The sequence below is a fragment of the Dendropsophus ebraccatus genome, chromosome 2 (assembly GCF_027789765.1).
Source record: "Dendropsophus ebraccatus isolate aDenEbr1 chromosome 2, aDenEbr1.pat, whole genome shotgun sequence".
NCBI classification, from domain to species: domain Eukaryota; kingdom Metazoa; phylum Chordata; class Amphibia; order Anura; family Hylidae; genus Dendropsophus; species Dendropsophus ebraccatus.
In genome coordinates this window covers 61,971,720-61,996,722 of record NC_091455.1, presented here as the reverse complement: position 1 = coordinate 61,996,722, position 25,003 = coordinate 61,971,720, and the positions used below count along the sequence as shown (strand labels likewise).

Below are 25,003 nucleotides of genomic sequence, written 5' to 3'. Positions count from 1 at the left end.
AAACCGTCACAATACTAGTAAATAATGCCCTCGTATAATACTAGGAAATATTGTGGGTGATTTTCTAATATTACAACCTTTTTTGTAGAGATATGTAGGGTATCACATAATAATGGGACGTGAGAGGTGGGGAAGAGAATTACTTGCAGTTATAACTTACATGTGGATTTGGAATTCTGAGAAATTCTGTGACAATTGTAATGCAGTATTCCATGATGCAGTAGTTACACAATGAGCTACAGATTTAACATACACAAAGTCTAAAAAGAGTGAGAGAAGTCAGTCACATCTGTATGGATAAGATGCCAAGAAGACTTTTAGGGAACTGTAGGTTGATGGGTGAGGGGTGCTCATGTAAACCTACTATACATCTTACTCAGATCCCTTTATCAGAAACAATACAACTAGAATAGTCATTGATTCAAGCAAATCTTATGTGGTTACTTGCTGCACAAATTGGCATTTCACTACAATAACCTGCGACAGAGGTTAAAAAAGCAACTAGAAGGCCCCTATTTCTACATAGGGGGACATGTATCAAGAAGAAAAGGCAAACTTTTTTGCGGAAAGTGCCGATTTGCGAATATTTTATAAGCAAAACGGCTATTTGCGAATAAAATATTTGCAAATCGTCATTTTCCGCCGCGTACGTTGGGGAGGGGGTGTGGAGGGGGAGAAATGGGGGGTGCGGACTCAGAGTCCGCGCGATTCATTATTGTTTCCGCCTAAAGATACGCAGAAAACCTACTCCAGCTCTCAGCTGGCGTAGGTTTTCTGCCGTGCGCACCGGCGCGCATGGGATTTATGTAGAGGCAGTCCGCCTCTACATAAATCTCCGTAGTGCCGAAGATGCGGGGACATTTTTAAGTCCGGCGCAGAAAACGTCGGACTTAATAAATGTCCCCCATAGTGTAGTTGAACTCTTCCTGCTTACTCACACCTGCTATCACTAGTAACACCTCTTTGTTCTCAGTCATGTAACTTATATTACTGTCCATAAACTTTATTACTTGTGCTGTTCCAAGAATCAGTAAATTTGTTTTAGGTGTGTGAAATGTTGTGCGTCTGGTAAGGGCTGAGACCTGAGGTGATGGGTGTGTTGAGATCTATTGTCTACTTGATCACATATCAGTGTGCACAGAAAAACATTTGCAGACAGAAGTAGCCATGGTCAAAAGTCAGAGCATTTTTCACATGAAGGTCCTTAGTTTATACATTCCGGCCCAGATTTATCAGGGTGTAAAATATACACTTATGTAAACTGCCCACACTGACCAATCACTGCTCAGCTTTCATTATTGTCAGAGATGAAAGCTGTGCTGTGATTGGTTGCTGTGGGTAGTTTACACTTGTGTATATTCTACAACCTTTGATAAATCTCCCCCTCTATGTTCATATACATCTTAATGTTTGCAGGGTGCTGCTGTATTTCTGTGTTTTGTGTTGCAGCATGCACCTGTGTATTTATTTCACAGTTTTTGTTAATTACTTTATTTATTTATTTTTGAAAGGAATCACAACTACAATATAGCTTCACGTTTTTATCTCTTTCAAGCTTCTAAGCTCCAGAGTAAAATTCAGGACTAGTGTTGAGCAAACTTGCTGAACTGTTCGGGTTCGACAATGTTCTTCAAACCCGAACACTCAGCATTTGACTCCCGGCGTCTGGAGAAGTTGAATGCTGCCCAAGGGCTGCTAGGAAAAATAAGGATACAGCCTTTGGCTATGTTCACACAACGTAAGTTCCATGGGAATCACGGCCGTTGTGACGACGGCCGTGATTCCCACGGAACTTACGTAGTGCTGCCTTCTGAGGGACTCCCGGATGGAGTGTATACACACTGTGCCTGTCATTGGACATTATCCCTGACATGTCCCTGTCAGTGCACACTATGGAACGAACTCTGCAGCGCTACAGATCACCCGGCTGGTACTGCAGTGATGATCTCTTCTGAGACCGGCCATTCACTGACCCGGCCGGATCACGGAACAGCCGGTCTTATACAGCGTATGAACATGGCCTTTGGGTGTATCCATGTTTTCCCGGACTCCATAGAGAGGTATCCATCATCTCCAGAGGCCAGGAGTCAGGTGTACAGGTTTCTACCCAGGGGGTAGAAGAAAGACAATGGAAACACTTGCCCCACTTCTATAGTTTGGAATAACCTGGAAGAACTAAGGGGAAATACCTGTTAGTGTTGGGGGAGGACTAGGGAGAGGAGGTAAAGGAGAAAAGGAATAAATGGTTAAAGTATAAGGACAGAGAGGGACATCCAAATAAATAGAGAGGGTAAAGAGAGGAAAGACAAGATGGTTTATACCACATAATAAGGGGTAGAAATATAGATATAGGAAACAATGGCATAAGCAAAGAGAAAAGAGTCCAAGCACTCACCGATAATGGTGTCTACAGTGGATTTAATCATACAACATCACAGGGAGGGGTACAGGTGATAGAGGTGCGGGAGCGTCATTGCAAACAACGGTTTTGCGCTGCATCGATTTCTCAAGTTTAGAGTACTAACTGTTGTTTGCAGAGACACTCCCGCACCTCTATCACCTGTACCCCTCCCTGTGATGTTGTGTGATTAAATCCACTGAAGATGCCATCACCGTTGAGTGCTTGGACTCTTTTCTCCTTGTTTATGCCATTGTATCGTCACAGCCTCGTTCCTTGCACCCCGGCTTCAGTCAGTGTGGTCATATTAGTTGGATCAAAACAATACCCTGTGCATCGTAGTATAGCCAGTTTTCCAGGTAGTGCCGACTCCTGTCTCTATTTTGTGTTCATAAATATAGAAAAACTATAGTGTTGGGCTGGTTCGGGCAAGTCCTTGAAAAAATCCTATGCATGTTGGATGTATTAGAGTTATAGTTAATTTGAACAATTTAATGGTCCTATCTTTGTATATGGTGATTCAAATATAGGGATAAGTAATTTTTTTTAATAAAGAAATATTTATAAAAAAAAAAAAAAAAAAAAAGAGAGAGTCCAATTCAGATATCATTTATCTGAGAACACCTTTACTATGAAAAAAAAAAAAAGAAAGTATATATATTTTGGGGGACATTTTCATTAACAATTGCGCAATACTTTTTGCGCTCATGCACTTTTCACATGCTGCACAAAAATCTCCAGTCCATAACCAAAATTTACATTATGAGCATGGGCTTTGATAAATCTTGCGCAATTTGTATGCTTGTATTTTTTTGGCTAACGGCTTGGCTAAAAAAACTACACCAGGGTAAGACTGGAGCACTGCGCCAATCTTTTTTTTTTTTTTTTTCACAAAACCTCAAATTTTGCACATAATAAATCAGGCAATAAAAGCAGTCCATTTGAAACCCCACTTTAACCATGCCCCCTTGGAGTAAAGAATTTGAAAAAAGGCACAGTGGGCTTAGTAAATGCGATGAAAATGTATACGCCCTGTGCAAAAACAACTTTTTTTGCCAAAAAAAATGGCATAAAAGAATGATACATTTGCCCCTTAGTCTTTTAAATCTCAAATTTTTCTTAGCCGCACTGTTTTCCAACTACAGAGTAGATGTGTACGCTGAGGTTGCTGCTTTGTAATAGTGGCTGATGGATCAAAATCCTCTAACTCTTAAAGGGATACTCCAGCAGGGGGGCACTTCTTTGCTGGGACCGGGGAGGAGGTGGCTGAGGGAAAAGACGCGGGGCCCGCCGCTGGAACCGGGGAGGTGAGTGGACGTCTTTTCCCTCAGTCACCTCCTCCCCTGTCCCAGCAAAAAAGTGGGAGTACCCCGCTGGAGTACCCCTTTAAATGATCGAACATCAGGAATTTTCAGGTTCATTCGAACTGGAACCTTCGCCATTTGATTGCCAATACCTTCCAGTTCCGTGGGGAAGGTGGAGACAGTCCGAGTGCCGCCTGGAAAAAAGGGATCCAGCCTAGGTTCGAATGAAACTGAAAATTCCCGATGTTCAATCATCTGTACTCTTAAAGCTCATGGAGAATTGTCACATACAATGAGCTAAAGAGATAGTAAGAAGTTAATGTGTTTTTCCTAGTATAATATGGGAGGTGAGCAAGAGTGGGAAATACATAGGGACTCATAGGGACTTGGGACAGGGTCTTTGTATAAAATTAAATATTTTGGACAAAACCAATCCTATTATTATGTTAGCTTACTTACCTTGATGTGATCACAGAAAACGTATTTTTCTATAGAAACAAAAAGTGACCCTGGAGGTAGGTATGGTGACGCTCTGAAGCAGCTGCTTTGGGGCACAATCTGTGCTCTGCTGCAGCCGCGTTGCACCAGGTTTAATAAATTACAGAATAGATTTAAATACCTTTTGAATAAATTATGTAAAACTGTTCAAGGGTTACTTGTATTTTATTCACGTATACATAATAGTGGGTAACATGCTTGTATGTGCTTGTTTCTTTAAATAAGAAGCTGTGTACTCAGTCAGTGGCAAATTTGCTTCTATTTGCTGAATCTTGCTAGCATGGACTATGTAAATTAAATTTTGCACACTAAATGATGCATTTTGCTTACAGACCGTAATGGTGCTACGTCGCTTAATGCTGAGAATGGTGAAATTTTATGAATTGTGCTTTGTTGCGTTTAACAAAGGACGAACAAATTTACTATGCAATTAGAACTTTGTTTTCTTTGTTCTTTTCGTATACAAAATGGATAATTCTATAGGAATAATTTTTTGCTCAAACAATGTAACAATTATATTGTTTTATAGCGTGTTATGTATTCATGTATTTAACTGATTAGTCTCATACAGATATGTAGATACAAAAAATAAGTGCAAACCATCAACTCATATTTGTTTTTTGTTTTTTTTAAATCTATAATGTTTTTTGTGTTTTCTTACCGGCCACAAAAACAGGAATGGAATTGTGAGAAATGTATAACTAAAGAGATAGCAGACATGAATCACAGGCAGGGGCCTAAATTTTACCAATGAATATTTATGGACAGGAAAGGTATAAGAAACTGATTAGAACAGGACAGTATCAGTAACAATTTGTCCAAATCTGTTTGTGAAAGACAAAAAAACTGATCTTCAAACACAGGTCTAACAATGTTCACTTGTTTAGGCCATGTTCACACAACGTAAGTAAAGTATTAATCAAGGCCGTTGTTGCCGATTTGCAACACGGCCGTGATTACTACTTTACTTATATTGTGCTGCAGCTAGAGGGAATCCCGGCCGGAGTGTATATGCTCCGGCTGCACACTCCATTGTGTGCAGCGGGGAATTCGAATTCAGCTCAAGTGAAAATCATCCGGCTGGTACTACAGTACCGGCCAGGATGACCTTCTCTGACACCGGCCTTTCTGTGACACGGCCGGATGACAGAACGGCCGGTGTCTTATGCCATGTAAACATGGCCTTAAACTGTAACTATTGTTTCAAAAGATGTAACAAAAACCTGCATAGTTTGGCAACATTAACCATTCGGAGTGGTGGCAAGGTGTTTTTAGTGCTCCCACAGCTGTTAGTGAGCCCCTGAGAGCTTCATCTATGGTGCACAGTTATTTATCATTGTCTTCATTTCAGGGGGCTTGATCAGAGTTTTAGCCTGTTTGCTAATACACTTACAAGAACTTCTCACCAATCATAGCACATCACAGGACCTACTCCTCTCTGCTATGCCATGACATAGTGCTGGTGGAAGTGCACTGAACAGGGTTGCATTGTTCTGGGCTGATGATTTACATAGTACACAACAATTACAAAATAAATTTTATTAATTTTTCACTTTTCTGTTTGCATGGGGAAGTGCTGGCATCAGAGGGCTACAGCTTTGGCTGTTTTTTCTTTTTAAAGTCAAGTGGGCAGAAAGCAAAGAAACAGCACGTCCTTAATTTTTATGTAAGAGAGCGCCGATCTGCTAGATTGGCGCACAGTCACAGAGCCTATTGCGTGGCTTGATGATCGTGCAGCTATCATTGCATAGACATTGTTAGTGATGTTTAATAGGCCCTTGCTACATATATCAAAAATTATAAAGTTTTACTTACCACTTACCTCCCAACGCTCCTCCAGTGTACTGTACTCCTGGATTCTCCCCACTCATAACAGCCACCGCTGGCTTGTCTAAAGCTGTCTCTGAAGTGGCAGGCTACTCAGCCTATAACTGGCTGAGACAGGTCAGCGCAGTGGCCAGTGATTGGCTGGGCATCCTAACACTGCACACATGGCTTTACATGTGCCAGCGGCGGCTGCGATGAGCGTGGAAAAGCTAAGACAACACCAGGGAGCATGGAGAGGTAAGTATAAATGTCCTTACAATATATGGCTATGATCACACAATGTCAAAAATAGAGAAAAGGAGTCCGATTTTGATATTTTAAAAAACTTCAGTTTTTGACAAGAATTAACTGACTCCAATGGCAATGCATTGAAGTCAATGGGAAGACAGACGTCCAATGCACACAATGCACTGAATACCGGACGTTTTTGCCGCGGGCGTCAAAATAATAAACATGATCATTATTTTCGGATGTCTTTTGCAAACAGCGGATGTTTTTTATAAGTTGTTTACACACAGTTTTACTTTTTCCACTGTTCTTTTTACTATTAAATTTAATGGACTTTTCAATTAAGACACACCCAAAGGCCAATTAGTAACCCAAACTAAAATAATGTGCAAACACCAGTCATTGCACTAAGGGGAGGCCAGACAGCTAAATGACGTACGTCATTTTAGATTCAAAATAAACGGAGCTCAAAAGACGTTGTGTGAACATAGCCTATCAAAGAACTATCTGTCACATTTGTCAATTTAAGCAAGAATTTATTATTATTTTATATATTTACGGTGGAGTAAGATGGAATTGCTGTTGGCTAAACACAGTACTTAAAGTATATGGCCAGCTTTAAACAAACTCATTAATATTTATATATATAGTATACAGTATATTTGAAAGTTGAAAACAATATTATAATGAATATTATGCATGGTCCTGGGTTGGTCAAAGGTACCCTTTAATTTCTACTGCACAATGTAGTGTTTCCATGTCAGTGACTGATGTAGCATTACTGAAACAACCCTATCTAAGAATCTGACAGATAATACTCGCAGATAATTTCCACATAATCATAGAGATATAAACCACTACATTATAGCCTATAAAATATAGAACTATTACCTGTTATGACTTTTATTAATGGAATACAGTCCAGTTTTCATTTATCTAAGATGTACTGGAATATTGACATCAATTAATTGGTTGCTAGAGGCGGAAGCTCCAAACTAGTTACAATAACAATAACTATATGTAAAACGCACAATACCTGGTAACTAAACAACTATATAACAGGCTAAGAATGAACATGTCTCAAAATACAGAACTTCAAACATGAACCTTTCACATCTGGTCTAATGTTGCTTCATATTGGAATCATGTACCTATGGCTCTAGGCTGTTCCTAAAGGCAACTAGGACAGGGCACCTAGTTATGAGATATATAAATCATGATGGCTGTGCAAACAAACTACAATGATGTATTGCTAACCTTTTTCTTGAATTATAGGCAGTAGTTCAGCAGAACTGTGAACTTGATGGGGATGGAAATCTAAAACAGCCAGAGAAATGGTGTAATAAGTAATTGTGGAATACAGCTAAATGGGTTAGGTTGGCAGGTGGTGGCTCTTTTTTTAATTTTCTTTTTTTCAAAGTGTGGTATTTGGCCTTAACCTTCATTTAATCTTTAGGTTCCAGTAATGTATCCCACTAGTGCCAGCCAGGATTGGATGTAATACAAGTGTATAGGAACTAAGCATTCTTACAGTCAGTGGGAGTTTCCTTAGACTAAAGTTGCAGGTTTACTAGCACAAAGAAACATAGAAGATTGTCGGCAGAAAAAGACCACTGGGTCCATCTAGACCGCCATTTTAGTATTTCCATTCTTATTATCTTAGGATAGATATATGTATACACCAGGCAGGTTTAACTTCCTTTATTATAGATTTACCTACCACATCTGCTTGAAGTTTGTTCCAATCATCAACTACTCTTTCAGTAAAGTAATATTTTCTCATGTTCCTTGTAACCTCTGACTGTGTCCCCTTGTTTTTGAGTTCAGTTTTCTCTAAAAACAGTTCCCTCTTAATCCTTATTTAGGCTATGTTCACACTACGTAAAACTACGGCCGTAGTTCTCGCCGCAGAACTACGGCCGCAGTTTTGCGGGGTGGAACATAATCTTACTTTCAATGGGATCCCGGCCGGAGCGTACACACATCGTATACGCTCCGGCCGGGATCTATGCGGCGCCGCAAATAACTGACAGGTCAGTTTTCTGCGGCCGAAATTCAGTGAATTCCGGCCGCAGAAAGACCTGTCAGTTCACACAGTGAAGCGAGCGGCTCAGGCCGCTTGCTTCACTGTGTGCTATGGCAAGCTCTGATGCGGGCGCGCGCTAATGCGCCCGCATCAGAGCTCTGCAGCCGAAAGATCATTCAGCCGGTACTTAAGTTCCGGCCGAGATGATCCGGCCAGAGAACATGGCCTTAGTCCTTTAACATAAAGCACAATACTGATACAGATCCCTAAACCATAACACACTATGTCTAATACATAAAGGCAACACATACAAAAGGTCATGGCAGTGGATTGACATAGCTTCTGTTCTTTTACTTTTTATTACACATTGAAGGGCACAGGGAATGTGTATAAAAATGAAAAGAATGACTGGTTGGAGGACAATGGTGACAATACAAATAACAAGGGTTTAGATAATAACTTGGGTATGGCATAATTCTGCAATTCCAATGGCCACACAATAAATGCCATGTAATGGTTTTATAACTGGTATTGTATTATAACTAGTTTTATATTAAGGTCCAGAAGATTTTTCCAGTCAAACGTAAAAAAATAAAAAAAAAGATGCTGCTGGGGTGGAGGATAGAGATGAGCGAACTTGCTGTAAGTTTGGGTTATCTTGAACCCAACCAATTTGAATCCCACTGACTGGAGAAGGTTGATGCAGCCCAAGGACTGCTTGGAAAACATGGATACAGCCACAGGGAAAAGCTTTTCAGCTATATTCTGTGACCTGTGCGAAGGTCAATGTGCAGGGAGAGGGGAATCACTGACCATCACATATTTTGAATGGCCTGATCCCGTCTTCTTAGTATATTGGTGCCACCTGTCACTGTAATGCTGCCTGGGAGGAGACTGCTGAGAAGTGATCTTTATAAAACAAAATCAGCGTAGTTTTTTAGCTTAGTAGTAAAGTAATATTAGTAGTATATACATATAGCAAAATGGAAATTTTTTTCTCTTATGCAATTTTTAAAATGAAAGGGGAACTCTAGCTACTATGGCCATCAGTTCCCATTGTGCCTCTTTTGTAGGAGTAAATCTTGGTTTATGGGGCCCATAAGCCCCAACAGCGGTGATAATATTCTTAGTACATAAATGACTGACATTATCTGAACATCTGCTTAGCATATACTACTCCTGTATTAATATGACAGATAACATAGTATTCGGCAAACAATGTGCTGATCTGGTCCACAGACATTAATGTAATTCCCTAAGAAAAACCACACAGTGGGCGATTTTAAACAATGCCATATTTCCAGACAAACACATCTTCAGACATTTGTTTTTGTCTCCAAACCTGCAGTCCGGTCAATACTTGTATTATATATTTAATCTTACATGCACACATTACATTAAAAACGAGTAATTACCCATGGGTGAAAGGCATTTTGCTGTTATGCAAGAGTAGAAAGCGTATCGCCAATTCTAAAAGGGAACTATTGGAACCATTAATCACTGAGTAGGAATATAGCAGTTCTGTATGATCATCCTTTGAATGCACAGTACAGCTAAATTAGGTCTTCTCAAGTGATGTACAAGAGTCTAAAAAATTGAGTTCTTTTCTTTCTGTTATAAAAATATGCATAAATAATCCCCGAAGCTGAACTTAAGGACAGGCAGGAAAAAAAGCTACATGAAATAAAATGAAGAAACCACTTCGATGTGAGCCAATGTGACGTGGTTTTGTTGCCAGCTTTGTGTTTTAAGTAAAAATGGAGGAGATCCTATATATATATATATATATATATATCTGCAAAGGAACTCTCCTCCAAAAAGAAGGGAGCATGCTCTCTGGTACAATTCTTTTAAATTAGTATCCCTGCAAGCCAATACTTAAAGTGTCACTGTCGTGAATTTTTTTTTTTTTTGCAGAAATCAAAAATCCAGGCGATTTTAAGAAACTTTGTAATTGGGTTTATTAGCCGAAAAATGCATTTTTTATTATGAAAAAGCAATTTAAAGATCTCCCCCCTGCCTTTATTGTTCTCCTATGGAGAGAGCTACATAAAAGACCAAAACAGGACAACAAAGAGTTAATCTACAAATATCTCACCCTCTATCTCCTCTGACAGTCACCACTGACCTCTCTGAGCTCTGATTACAGAGTTCACCCAGCTCTGCGTCTGTAATCCTCTGTTATCTGCTTTCTGCTGTCGGCTTACTCCCTCCTTCCTCCTCCCCCCTCCCCTCTCCCTAGAACAGACAGAGTATGTCTGATGCAACAAGTTACAATTTCCTTATTTTTTGCAGTGGATGGAAAAGAGGAAGGAGGGGGGACCTGGGAAAAGGCTTTTTAAATGCAGATAATGGCCTATTTGGCTAATAAACCCAATAACAAAGCTTCTTAAAATGGCCTGGACTATTGATTTCTGCAAAAAAAAAAAAAAAAAACGACAGTGACTCTTTAAGGCCTTATTACTCAAAACAATTATTGGCCGTTACGGCCGATCATAGTCTCGTGCAATAAAATATAACAATCAGCCATCATGAACGATGTCTGTTGATCGTTGTCTACCTCTGTGACCTGTGCAAAACCGTCCGTGTTGTCATCTGTTTTGCATCCGTGTCCATGTTTTTTACAGATGTTTAAAGTATTTTAAATGACACTGATCACATCACATACGGGTTTTCCATGGATGAATGCGGATGTCACATTCATGTACATCTGTGAAAAACACAGATTTCATTGATTTCTGTTCCGAGTTATGACATGTCCTATTTTTAAACAGATCTGATTGTAGATCTGTGAAAACACTGAACATGTGAATAGCACAAAACAAAGCTTCAGGGTATAAATTATTTCGGACAACTTCACGGAACGTGTGATTGCGGCCTTAGGCCTTTTAAAGCAAATCTGTGATCTCCACCCCTGTCTGTTTCAAAATGCTCCTGGTGTCGTCTTTGGGGTAAAAAACGCTCTTTTATTCAGCAGCAGCGGTGTCAATGAGACGGGGCCTACAGTGTCAATGCCCTAGGCCTACGACGCCTCTCGGGTCTTCCTCCCCGTCCTCCTCATCTCAGCCGTTGATTGGCTGAGCAGGCCTAACGTCTCGTCCCAGGTCCCCGTTCAGACCTACAAGTGTCTGGGGGACTGGGAACCAGAGTGGAGGACAGCAAACCCCAGCACTGGAGTCGGGGAGGCTGGTGCATGTTGTTATGTTCACCCACCTCTTCCCCATCTCTTTTGAAAAAAAAAGTCCAAGCCTTCAGCCATTTGTGGTAATCCAGTCTAATTACCCGCTTACCCATTGGGAATCCTTTGCAATGCACTACAAAGCATTTTACCTGGTTAAGTATTGTGGCTGGCCATTTTATTCAATTTATGCAGGCAGGCATATAGCTTTGGAAGTATATACCCATTGCTTGTGTAATAAATAGCTGCTCTCATCCTATGTATGCCCCTTGTCCTATAGGAGGTCGTTCATCAATTGTTCTGGCTCATCAATTTTTTAATATCTTTTATCCAGTATGATATTGTATGTGAAGAATTAAAATACTGTTCAGATATTTTATATTTCTATGGTGAAGCAACATTAGTTTCTTTGTGTATGCATGTCTAGTTGTGCATAGATAAGACTATCCAGATTGTATAGCCCTTATACCACCTTGCATTCTGCATATATTACCTATATATATTGGTGGGTACTGATGCACTGGTTTATTAGAGATACAGTACATCAGAAGAGGGTTACATGGATCTGATGAACGTAGCTCAGAGATTTACTTGTCTTGATACAACGGTGGCTGAAAGACGTACTATCACTGTATGAGTTTACAGCTTCTATATATGAAAACATGTTTTCAAATCACTTGAAAAAGCTGAGAAAATGAAAGGTCAAGCTTATACCAGTTTTAGGCTATGTTCATACAATGTCCTTTTTTGGCCTTTTTTATGCCACAATATGTCCATGTTATGTAAATTACACTTGCAATTTCCATAATATTCATTGTATTTTGGCATAAAAAAGATGACAATAAAGAAGACAAAAAATAAGACGTTGTGGAAACAAAACTGTGGCAAATGATGGTGAATGCAACGTTGTGCAACTTTTTTAGCACCATTTTTTAAAAGGACTACGAGGAATGGACATGGGGGGAGATTTGTCAAACATGGTGTAAAGTGAAACTGGCTCAGTTGCCCCTAGCAACCAATCAGATTCCACCTTTCATTCCTCACAGAGTCTTGGGAAAAAGAAAGGTGGAATCTGATTGGTTGCTACAGGCCAGTTTCACTTTACACCATGTTTGATAAATCTCCCCCATGGTCTTCAGGGAGTGATGTCCAAGTTTTAAGCTAATTTATAAAATAGAAAGCCAGAAGGTCGTGCAAATGTTAGTGCAAATCCTGTATAAGGTTTTGTATACTTTCGGGAGGAGCGATGAGAGAATATGAGCATCGGGTGGCAAACAGCAGGTAAAACTTTTTCTGCTCCTTGGACAAACCCTTTAATGCAAATCACTCCAAAATCTTTTATCTTAGGCTAGCATTGGGATTGCCAGTCTTAAAGGGGTTATCCAGCGCTACAAAAACATGGCCACTTTCCCCCTACTGTTGTCTCCAGTTTGGGTGGGGTTTTGAAGCTCAGCTCTATTGAAGTAAATGGAGCTGTTTTCTTCAATTTTATTTACACTTGTATTAGAGCTCATGATATATGAATTACCAATGAGAAACAATATTTTTCCCCCCGATATAGTTATTAGTTTACCAGTTTCCTGACACCAGGAAATGGGAGGCAGAGGCATTTGTACCTCTCTCTACTATTGGTGCTCCTGCCTTGAATATGATGTAAAACACATAAGAAAATCCAATAAGCAGATTTTTGTTTTCTTTATGACTTCATATTAATATTTAGCCATTTTCATTCTTTTTAAAATTCAGACATTAGTAAAAGAAATCAAGTGTAAAGATTGGTATGGTAAGTGCTCAATCAGATGGTAAGAAATCACACGTCTTTGGCCTATCTTACAGTCATTTTAACCACAACAAGACAAAGGCATTAAAGAAGAATTAATCATGTCAGAAGATTTTAGCAAAAACAAGTGAGATCAAGCGGAAAGCATCACTACGTCTAGTGTGAATTCACGCTCTGATTAAGGACATATAATGAAAGTGAAAGAGATACATCATTGACTTAGCAATGGGGGTTTACAAGTCATATGCAAGTTGAATTAATTCAAAACAAGATGCAAGTCTACATTTTGCATCTATAAAAAATACCAATATTGGTGTCCGAATTAGGGTAGACAAGAGTCCTGTATGGTTTTGCCCAGCTTGTCTAGTCTGGAGATACATTAGACTGATACGTTATATCAAATTGGGTGCAGGTTTCATTTTCGACCCAGCCTTTTCTAACATCCTATTTTTAAAATGACCATTGACCAGTTTTGTGATATCTACATAGAGAATTGAGTAAGCCCAAAAGAAGAAAAGGGGCAACCAGCAATCATTAGGAGGTTAAGTGTATGGACCCTGAATTATAATAACTTTTGGTATGTCCGATGACAGGTAAGTGGTGCACAAACCCTATGAATGGTGTTTTACCATTGCTATTTTCAACAAAGATTTTGGAAAAAAAAAAAATTAGCATGAGCGATAGATACATCTACACATCTCTTCACATGATGTTTGATAAATATATTTAAAAACAATATTTTGGGTTAAAAATAAATAAATAAAAAGTTATACAGCAGATATATGCCTTGATTAACACCACTAATACCACCTGCACTAGTACTTCTGCCTGTTCTGCCTGTGTTACCACTTCCAAACAGTCCAGACCTTCACCTACCTAAACTTTAAGGCTATGATGGTACTCGCAAGGTTAACAAGGGCTTCCCAACCAGTACTGCCTAAAAACACATTGACTTAAACTTATCCTTACTAGGAGTTTATGACCCGGTGATGTCTAATCTTCAAATTCAAGCACCCCCCCCCAAAAAAAATGTCAGCATACCTCTAAAGATGCCATTCAATTTCTTAATGGGTATCATAGTTAGGGGTTACATGGCCCAATGACAAGTGTAAGCAAGCACCAATCTGCTAGATCTGCATTTGCTTACTTAGCCTATTAGATAGTTCAACAAGCAATATCTGTGCAGCCCTTGCTTTAAAGGTGTAAAATAATAAACTTTATACATACCTGTCCACACTCCCCAGTGTCCTCAGGTCTTCTGTCCACTCCCCACAGCAACCGCTGGCACTTTTGAGCCGTTATCTGCAGTAACAGACTACTCAACCAATCACTGATCAAGAGGGGACAGTGCCAGTGCTTGGCTGAGCGGCCAGTTACTACAGAGACCGGCTCCAAACTGGCAGCGGCGGCTGCGGGCATGAACTAGAAGGACACTTGGGAGCATGGAACAGGTAAGGATTTACACTTACCTGTCATCAGCTGTGGGCAGTTAGTTAATTTCTTTACACATTCATCAGCCATCGGCCGTGCATCGTTATTACACGTAGCAAAGCGCAGCCACCGACTGGTGATTTTTAAGCAAATTTAAACAACGTTTGGTACCTCAGATGATCGCTGTTTTTATTCCACGAAATCTGCCTGATTCGGTAGATTTGTGCTTAGTGTGATAGGGCCCTTATAGTAAATTGGAACACTGAAGTGCTGGTGGCATTCTATAAGAATCTGGCAGGCCGCATAAAAGAGATAAGAATGAGCAGAATACTTTTTAGGCAAAAAAAAAACAAAACAGTTTTTTACATCATGTCTTTGAATGTTTTACTATGGTAAAGGGGTTTTTCCGGAGAAAAAAATTATTAATGACCTATCCCAAGAACACAGTCACTGTACAATGAATGGAGGTGTCTGCTTTGTACTGCTCTATATCATGTGTATACCAGCACCCCCCCCATCTGATATTGATGACTTATCCCAAGGATAGGTCATCAATAAATGTGCCTGGAAAACACCTTTAGGCTTAGTTCACACAACAAAATTATACAAAATTACTGAAAAAATATATTCATTGTTCTTAATTTCCAAATTGTTTGATTTATTTGGACGTATTCCCACTAAAAACTTGAGCAACAATTCTGCAGAATATTATACTATCTGTTACACTATCTCTTTGCCAACAAAGATAATAAGGGAAATAAAGGGAAATGTGTTTTAACACACCCCTGGCTCTGTGAACAATATTATCTGTTTTCCTGATACTCTGTATCTAGAACAACTCCCACAGTAGTGGATTAGTTATTTTGTGCAGCCAGCCACAGCTGAGAGGGAAGTAACCGCTGTCATTGGATGTAATGATGTAATATTCGGAAACTTTCTTTGCAAGATATATTGGTTTTAGCACAGAATCCTGTGACCTATACTGCATCTTATTATGGCAAGCTGGAAATTCTCTTATACTGATTTCAAAGTTATCTGAAAGATATTTTATGAATTTCTGGCTGCTTTGAAGAGCTGTTCCTCTAGAGCTCTCTTAGTTATGGCCATAGTCTGCCAAGAAAGCACCAGTTTTTTGTTGAACCAGTCATCACTTTCATGATGCCTGAAACCTACGTTAAGTCACAGGGGAGGTCCCCGGTTGCTTCTGCCTGGCACGCCAGCCTTCATTAATAGGTCTCTCCCAATAGTGGTGAGATGCAGAGAAGCCTCCAGGGTCCACCCCAATGTCTAATCTTTCAGGCAGCATGAAAGTGATATTAGTCACTTAGATAGCCCCAACTCCTCAACTTATGTTATTGCCTAGGGATCGACATAATTCGTGTGATTCTTTGACCCTAATAAGGGTTTTCAATCAAAATCCCAAACACCTTCCAGATATTGCCCTTGGTCAGTTTTGAACCCAAGACCTACAAAGCCACATCGCTAACTGAGCCACTATGCCATGCTGATTAATCTGATTAAGGACAGTACCTACATGATAGGCTAAAGGGTACAAGTTATTCCTTATGCTGCCCGAACTACAAACCACTGGGTGGTTCTTGGTGTCTTCTACCTGTCTAGCTGGCCTTGATTTATAGATCTCTTCCAATACCCAAACAGGGAAAGATTAACCAATCAAGGCTCTTGGGATGGGGAAAAGTCACCAAGGACCACTGAGATGGCTCATGGTCCGGGCAGCATTAAAATAACTGAATTCCCATTAAAATTGACCCTACCCTGTATGTGTCTAAAATAGGCAAATTAGATTGCTGACTGGTAAAATGGACTGATGTGAATGGCAACAATTTGTATAGTGCTGCTGAATATGTTGGCCCTATTTTTTTTTTTTTAAATAACTAAGTAAACAAATCCTACATATTTCTATCTACATATATGTTGATAATGTATAGGGAATGGATGCATTTCATCATGATAATATCCTAATGCTCAATTAGCCCTTATGTCTCTAAGTGTCACAAATATTAACTGCTTTAAGTGCAAATGGAGTGTGAAAACTAGACTGGTGGGATATCCTCCAAAGAGCTAGCCAACCCATGAAGCTTTGTCCCCAGCTGTCTGGCCCCTGCTGGGAGGAGTACGACAGTGAGAGGGGGTGCCCTTAGGCTTTTGTTGCAAATAATAATTTGCCTAATTATGTGTTTTATGTACACATCCATATAATAGACACATTTTTATGTATAGGCCACAGTGACAATTTGGGATGCATGTTCCTTGCCATAATTTGGTTCTTCAAACTTGTTACTTCCTTAGCATTGTTCAGCCATGCTTTCAGTAATGTAAACTGCAGTATGGAGTATAATAAGAACCATGGTGGGTTAGGACAGGAAATAAAGTGATTCTGGACCTACACAAAATAATATACCAGCAAAAGACTAGGTAACATAGATAATAAATATGTAAAGGCTCAATCAGATCAGTTATGGAGTAATAAAGATAACCGAGTCCACGACTGTAACTGGAACCTGACAAGATGTGTAAGAAATTACATAGAAGAGTAAGGTGCTCTCATATATCATTTTATTAGGCTAAAATGGTGGGACTGAAAATAACAAGACATAAAGTATTCATATACAAGTAAATGCATAAGATTGTCTGTACCTCATGTTTTTCCCATTCTGTCTGCAGCAGTGGTGGTGAGTGTAATACCATATTCATACTTGTGTTGTTTGGGAACAGCCTTCTCCGCCGGTGGTGCCGGCTGGGTATTGGTGGGGCATTTTGGGTTTGGTCCTGTGACATTGGGGTTGCAGGGCCATTTCATGGCCTCCCTTCCCTGCATGTGCATGCTTTGCATGGTTGGCGGTCGCTGACCGACACAGAGTGGAGTTAGCGTAGGGACCCGTGTAAACCAGGATACCTGCACGTGGTACACGGGGAAGTATGGTTTGATCAAATTATATGCCAACATCCTGGTGTTTGTTTTTAAAATTAGCCAAGCAGCATTAGTATCAGCCATAGGTGTGATGTGCAGCAGCTCCTTTCTCTTCATGTCGCATTCAATAATAGTGAGAGATTGCCAATTTATTTGTTGTTGTTTACTATTGGCATTTCCCTGCATTTACTTGTATATGAATACTTTGTCTTGTCATCTTCAGTCCCACCATTTAAGCCTAATAAAATAATATATGAGAGCACCTTGAGAGGCAACTTACTTTTATATTCCTTTAAAATAAATTATGTAGAAGGAATATAATATGAAAATATATGGATATACAGGTTTATAGATACTATATTTTTCATAGTGCTATAAATCTCACATATGAGATAATTGTCTCTATGACTATAAGCATCATCCAATATCCACAACTGACCGTCAATGTAAGACATAAATGACTAACTTTATTCCTCCTAAAGGGGTTTTCCAGTGCTACCAAATTTTTTACATTTTGCTGCCATATAAGAAAGTATAACGAACATTATATGCTTACCTCTCTGCGCTGCCCCAGTGCCCCGATATGGTTTCACCATTGTCCCCCCTCTGTCTGTAGCTGCTGTTTCTTCTGAGATAAGCTTGTCTTGGAAGTGACTGCCTGCTCAGCCAATCACTGTCTGAAATGGGACAGTGCTGTGGCCAGTGATTGGCTGAAGGGGCTGTCACTCCCGAGACAAGCTCATTTCTGTTATGTTTTCTTATATGGCAGCAAGATGTAGAAAATCTGCTTGTGCCAGATAACCCCTGTAATGTCTGATCTCCATTATTTGGAGTGTCTGCAGTGCTGATACTGTCTCAACTGCTTCCTCCCAAGTGCACATATATAAATGTGTAATTTCTGAGATCTACGCACTTATTGCTGCTTAAAATGGAAGAATCGGCAAGATAAGCTCCACCCATTTAGTTTAGGCCCTCGCCCAATTTGGTTCCTATTCTAAATTGAGGAGATTAAGATAAACTTTACTGCCAAACTGTAAGATTAGGTAATGATATATTCCATATACTGTGAATGCTACATAGTTGCCAAATTTTAAGCAGTCTTAGACTATGTTCTCACAATGTCTTTTGGACACTTAAGGCAAAATAACAGCTGTTATTTAATAATGACATCCATTTTTGTACAAATAACGGCCGTTATTGGCCTCAAACGGCCAAATAAGACGTTGTGGAAACATAGCCTATGTTTTTAATTTGATAAACAATACTCACAACAGAAAAGACAAAAAAAAAAGCTCAGTATTAAAATGGGACCTTATACACCAGGAAAACCTATTAAAACCAATTCTTAACAACTAGACAGGAAGACCTACCATGAAATAGATATGAGAAATATTCTTATTTTAGGAGTAATGAGATCGGAATCTTCAATGGCAGAAAATAATTCCCAGATGTATCTCAATATTTTCTTTCTGTCCATTCCCTTGGGTTTTATGTTAAAATAAGTGTAAAGCTGGATATTCCATGGCTGGTAACAAGCGTCTGTTCTTCATAAGAAGCCCCACTGATAGTTCATCATACTGCTCATGACTATTACATGAACCCCCTGAGAGCTGAAAAGTTATCACTATAGTAAGAAGGAAATTTCTTAAATGTGCTGAGAAATACATAAGCTATTGAATTTCTCAAATCTCTATGGAATTTGTTTTAAAGGAAAAGTTTTCTGGTGCACACTTGTAGTATTCAGCAGGAGGGGAATCAGACAGCATGGGGAGGCTAACAATGGGCATGGAGTGGACTGCATTAAAGGAAATACAACACCTCTGGTGATTGGCAAGGGGGCTGAGATGTCTTAAAAACCATAGATAATCAGCTGTACTAAAGGTCCCCATACCCGTGGCCGTCGATATAGGGTGTATACCCACAGGGTGTCCACCGACCAATAATGTTGGTGGAGACAGGGGTCAGGTGTTGGGTGATCGGGTATTTAAAGGGAACCAATCAGTAAAAAAAAGCATAAAAAGCTAAGTAAACATGCTGATAGATCACCCAGCACACTTCCCTAACTTATGCTTATAGCCTCTGTCCCTGCCTGCAGTAATCCGCAAACTTACTTTAATAAAGACCTGCGCTGTATGTAAATGAGCAACCCAACTAGTCATCCGGGCTCTGTCATTCTTCCAAATAGTCACGGTCCAAGGCAGAGTCAGTGTGTACTCATGTCCCTCTAGCCATGATTCAAAGTGCTGTTATCCCCAGTACATCTTTAAGAGAGGCAGGCCTTCCCTAGCATCAGAGCTCTGAAGTCTTCATTCAGAAGGACATGCGCAGTAGAGAGGTATCGTTTTGCTTCTCGGCCTTTTGGCTAAGATCAAGTGTAGTATCTGTTCTTATCAGTTTAATATCTGATACGTCCCCTATCTGGGGACCATATATTAAATGGATTTTTAGAACAGGGGGATGGAAAAAGAGCTTGCTCTGTCCTCTCCAGGCATTGACCTGGTATTGCAGTGCTTCCAGGTTCAGTGCAAAAAAAAAGAAGAGAGGTATCGTATACATGCTGTACATCCGTGCTTTACTGCACATGTCCACAGTAAAAAATAGTATTGCCCAAAAAAATTGGCACAAATATGTTTTCTTCTTTGGCTCCCAAGAAATTATAAAAACTACAAGCTTTATTTCTTTATTTTTAAAAAAGATGTACATCAACTTGCAAAATACATAAAAATACAAGTGGAACGCTGGCGTGACATGATTAAGAACTTTGAGTTCAAAACGCGTTAAATTTTTAAATATTTTTGGGTCTTTTGCACATTGATGTGCATCAGTTGGAAAAAAAGCTTGCAGTTTTTAAACTTTCTTGGGAGCCAAAGAAGAAAACATATTTGTGCAAGTAATGTATGCCAGGCTATGGTGCGAAGTACACCAGAATTCTGGTGCATTTGCAATTGTAAATTTACCTAAACATGGGCAAAAAATACATATACACAGGGCCATATTTAGCAATAGGCACTTGTGGTCCGGTGCATAGGGCAGCACCTTGCAGGGGGGTGGCACCAGGAAGCAGGGGTAGGAAACAACTTTTTTTTTTTTTTGTCTCCTGCCTCCCGTTCAGACTTGCCAGTTAATCTGGTGTCTTTTCGGGGGAGACAGGTCTGGTATGGCAGTGTTATCCAGTCAGAATATGGTTGTATTGGTCAGGTCTGGTATGGCGGTGTTATCCAGTCACAGTATGGCGGTATTGTTCAGGTCTGGTATGGCGGTGTTATCCAGTCACAGTATGGCAGTATTGTTCAGGTCTGGTGTAGCAGTGTTAAATGTGACATCTGGAGATATTACCTACCAATCTACCAATCCTGTGGTGAGAATTCCTTCAGACAATTTGCAGACAGCTCTAATCATTGGTTCAATGTGGAAATTTGTTTGTTTCAAGCATTTAAACCATGAAAAATGCTTGTAAATGGTGTAAAGTAGAATTGTCTCAGTTGCCCCTAGCAGCCAATCAGATTCCACGTTTCATTTTTCAAAGAATCTATGAGGAATGAAAAGTGGAATCTGATTGGTTGCTAGGGGCAACTAAGACAATTCTACTTTACATCAGTTTGATAAATCTCCCCCAATGTTTCTACATGTAGAGAAATGCATGTGGCCGAAACCAGGCTCCCATTTCTTCCTCAGTAGTCATGTTCTGTTACCAGGGTTATTGGCCATACGCCTATTGATTACCACATGAGGGTCAGGCATCTGCTGCATGTGATGATGTACAGTAAATGTGGAAACCCGGCCTAAGGCTATGTTCCCACTTAGTAAGAGATCGGCCGGGTCACGGAACGGACGGTCTCTGAAAAGATCATGCCGGCTGCTCACTCCATAGTGTGTACTGACATGGTTTTCTGGGGCCAATATATTCAATGAATAGCAGCCGCAGAAAACTGACATGTCAGTTGTTTGCGGCGCAGCTAGGGATCTCGTTTGGAGTGTATACCATGTATATATCCCATACACTACGGGATCCAATAGAAGGCAAGGTAATATATATTCTCGTAATAATCACGGCCGTGGTTTTACGAAAATATACGTTGTGTGAACATAGCCTAAGACTGATCAGATATCAATATGATGTTCAGAAACTAGAAAATCATGATGCTGATTGGTGAGTGAAGATAGGGCATCCTCAGGTGTAGTGCCTAGGGCAGCACCAGCTGTAAATCCGGCCCTGCATATACATGGTAAAAACTTATGGAGGACAATAACCTTACATAACTATCTGCACTTATTCCTTATACTTTATTCTATCTGTATTTATTCCTTATACACAGATAGAATTTGCTTCAATTAGGCTAAGTTCAAAGGGTGTTTTAGCTTAGAGTTTTTCTGTGTAAAGTGAGAGCTGCAATTATTTATTCTGTTTCCTACAAGAAAAGGAGCACTTACTAGTGACACTGTGTTCTACCGATCTCATAAGGAGGATGATATTTAATCCCCAGGGAACAAGAGCGGCCAGTGCTCCAAGTTATAGAACAACTGCTAGAACACTGTGGTCAATGTGAGTGTTGTCCCTATGGTTTAAGTAACATTTCACATTTCAAAGTCACCTGGTTTCTGTGGTTTTCCTATGTCACTGTGTGCAGCAAGGGGAAAGTGTCATCTTTCTAGCCAGCAAAGCACATCCATGCAGATTGGAGACAAAAAAAGGCGAATTTTCATGCATTTTTTTTTTCTACTACAACCTTGAAACCTGGATTCCCGAGCACTTCCATATTTTACAGTAGAAAGGTATTTTTAACATTGTATTCCACCCTATACAGCATATATTATTGCATGTACAACATATGCCCAAACCTCAGCATATACACAATGCAAAACCTGTAAATTCATATATGTTTGTAATTAAAGGGAGGATACCATCAAATGGTAAATGACAGATCAACTTTTTCTTCTAAACATTTTTTTAGTATCTTCTACAACCTTGTAATGCGATTATGAAAATTTTTTTTTTAATATTGCAGATTTCATACTGGCCGACAGACACAACAAGCTGATATTTCGTGGTGTCTGTTGGTTTTTAGATGACTTGGGGGGAGATTTATCAAAGAGTGTAAAATTTAGACTGGTGCAAACTGGCCACATCAACCAATCACAGCTCCTCTGTTCTTTTACCAGATCTCCCCCTTGATGTCTAGGTGACTTTGTAAAATATACAGGCACCAGATTAGGAGAATCATCTCAGTATCATTGGGGCGGGGGGAGTTAAAGGGGTATTTCCATCTCAACTTGTTATAAAAATAATTAATATACCCAAATAACTTTTTCCGCAGCACTGTGAATAGTTTGTCATCCCTCCAATTGGTTCCTGTCCCCTTTAAGGTCCACAATCTAAATTCACCTATCTGTATGTTTTAGGATTTGGGATTGTGGGAAGAAACCGGAGAAGACAGAGGAATCCCACGCATGCACACAGGGAAAACATACTAACTCCTTGTCCTTGGTGGGATGTGAACTCAAGAAACCAGAGGTGCAAAGCAACAACGCTAACCAGACAGCTGATCTGCAGCAGGTGTCCTATGGAAAGGCTAACACTTGTTTTTTTTTCTGGACAACCCCTTTAAATAACACAATTAAGAATTTATAAATGTTTGTATAGCCAATATAAAAAGGCCATATCATTGGTAACCAATCAGTGCTATTGCCTTGACCATAAAGGCACTGACTGGAGACCTATAAAGTTGATCGTCGATTGTTTGAACCATTAGATGGGTGGTTATAAGATGATGCTGCACTATGGTAATTGGGGCCTAACAAAAAGCCTTTAAGTCTGCCATGAGAATTTGCTTATTAGGTCCTGCCCAATGCCATAATTAAATTTAGTAAGGTTCACAAAAATAACTCTGCCCCAAAATATATATTTTTTATTGTTTTCAAATAGCTAACCATAGAAAACCCTACAAATGTAATGACTTACAGAATAAAATTATGCTGTCAAATTGCCGCACGGTTGACAGTAGAAAAATAAGCAAACTACAATATATGATTTGTTATTGAACTGTAGGTAAAACCCTGTGCATTATCTTATCTATGTTATCATAATGCAGTAATCGATTTCAGAACAAATTCAACAAGTATAAGATAGTAAATAACTTACTTGTAAGTATCTTCCACGTCTTCTTTTCGTCATCATAGTACTGAACCAGGTTGCTGGGCAGTCTGTCTGGTCCAGGAGGCAGTCCTCCAACTAATAACAACATCCTCTTGTTGGATCGAATTCTTCACCCAAAACAGAAGAGAAGAAAAATGAACCATGTCATATTTCAAGCATGCCGGCATCCAGGTGTAATCTGCTTTAATGGATCTTGCATCTCCCCATAATCATGTCACAATAAGTTGGAGGGGAGGCCTGCGCAGAATGGTGCTCATAAAATAACTGAACATCCCTTACTAGTCAAAAGGAAAAAAAAAGCTCCTCTCATGCCATTTGTTTAAGGTTCCTTTCAGAATTACATCTTTTTTTCTCCTGTTATCCCTATAAATCATGGCTCTTTACAGCTGAGCACTCATGAAATGCCCTGCAGTTGTGATAAGGTTAGGCATTAAAGTTACACATCAAAAATCATATTAGTCAGATCGTTATTATAAGTCGTTTTACACCTACAGAACCTTGAAAAATGGTAAAGGTTATATTGGGAGACGGGAGACACCGCTCTGAGAACACTTAGAATATACAGGTTCCTCCAGAGTAATTAGCTGCAGGGATACAAGGATAGGATAGCAGGCTCCGCTCATTGCATTGTCCCACCATGTACATTCCAGGCTACATTTTGGCTTCTTACCATATAGATCTTGATCATATCTGTTTTTGCTCCCCCCTTCCCCCCCCGGCACATACTAGTGGCTAAAACATTGACTGGTGAATGTGTCATATAGCTGCAAGCCTCCCTGGAGTCGGGCCCTGCCAGTGATTTCCACTGATCCAGCGGCAGAAACCCGCTCATCTGTGCTAAAGTCACTCTAATTCCATCCTTCTGCTATTTTGTTCTGCCATCTTCCCTTGGGGGCAACTATATAACAGTGTGACTACCCACCCACTGAGTGCAGGAAATTCTCTTTTTTCAAACCATGCTTGTGATTCCCAATATGCCCTCAAGCTTCAAGGTTCAAGACTGCCTGGTAATTGAGAGTCTATGCACTGCTACGGACCGGGTTTGGTTTTTTTTAACTGTAGACTTATTAGACAAAATCTGAGGATTGTGGTAAAAGAACAATATTATAACTGGATTTTATACACCCTGACGACTAATCTGTTCCTTTAATTATTATCCATCCATTTATCTATCTAATGGGGCATTTTGTGGGGTTAGATATTTGGATTTTTTAGAACTTTAATGTTCCCTATATAATCATTTTTTT

At 39.7% G+C, this 25,003-nt stretch overlaps 1 protein-coding gene and 1 non-coding gene across 3 annotated transcripts in view; one reads left to right on the top strand and one right to left on the bottom strand.

Annotated features, from left to right (window-relative positions):
* KLHL14 (kelch like family member 14) overlaps window positions 1–25,003 on the bottom strand; it is a 71,324-nt gene that overhangs the window by 21,636 nt on the left and 24,685 nt on the right. For both annotated transcript variants that reach the window (XM_069960058.1, XM_069960059.1), the window contains one exon: window positions 23,742–23,863. In XM_069960058.1, the coding sequence (XP_069816159.1) occupies window positions 23,742–23,863 (122 nt within the window). The remainder of the gene's footprint in view (window positions 1–23,741; window positions 23,864–25,003) is intronic.
* On the top strand, window positions 19,945–20,135 carry LOC138785078 (U2 spliceosomal RNA). The gene has a single exon (XR_011362053.1). It is a non-coding gene; the product is annotated as a U2 spliceosomal RNA (small nuclear RNA).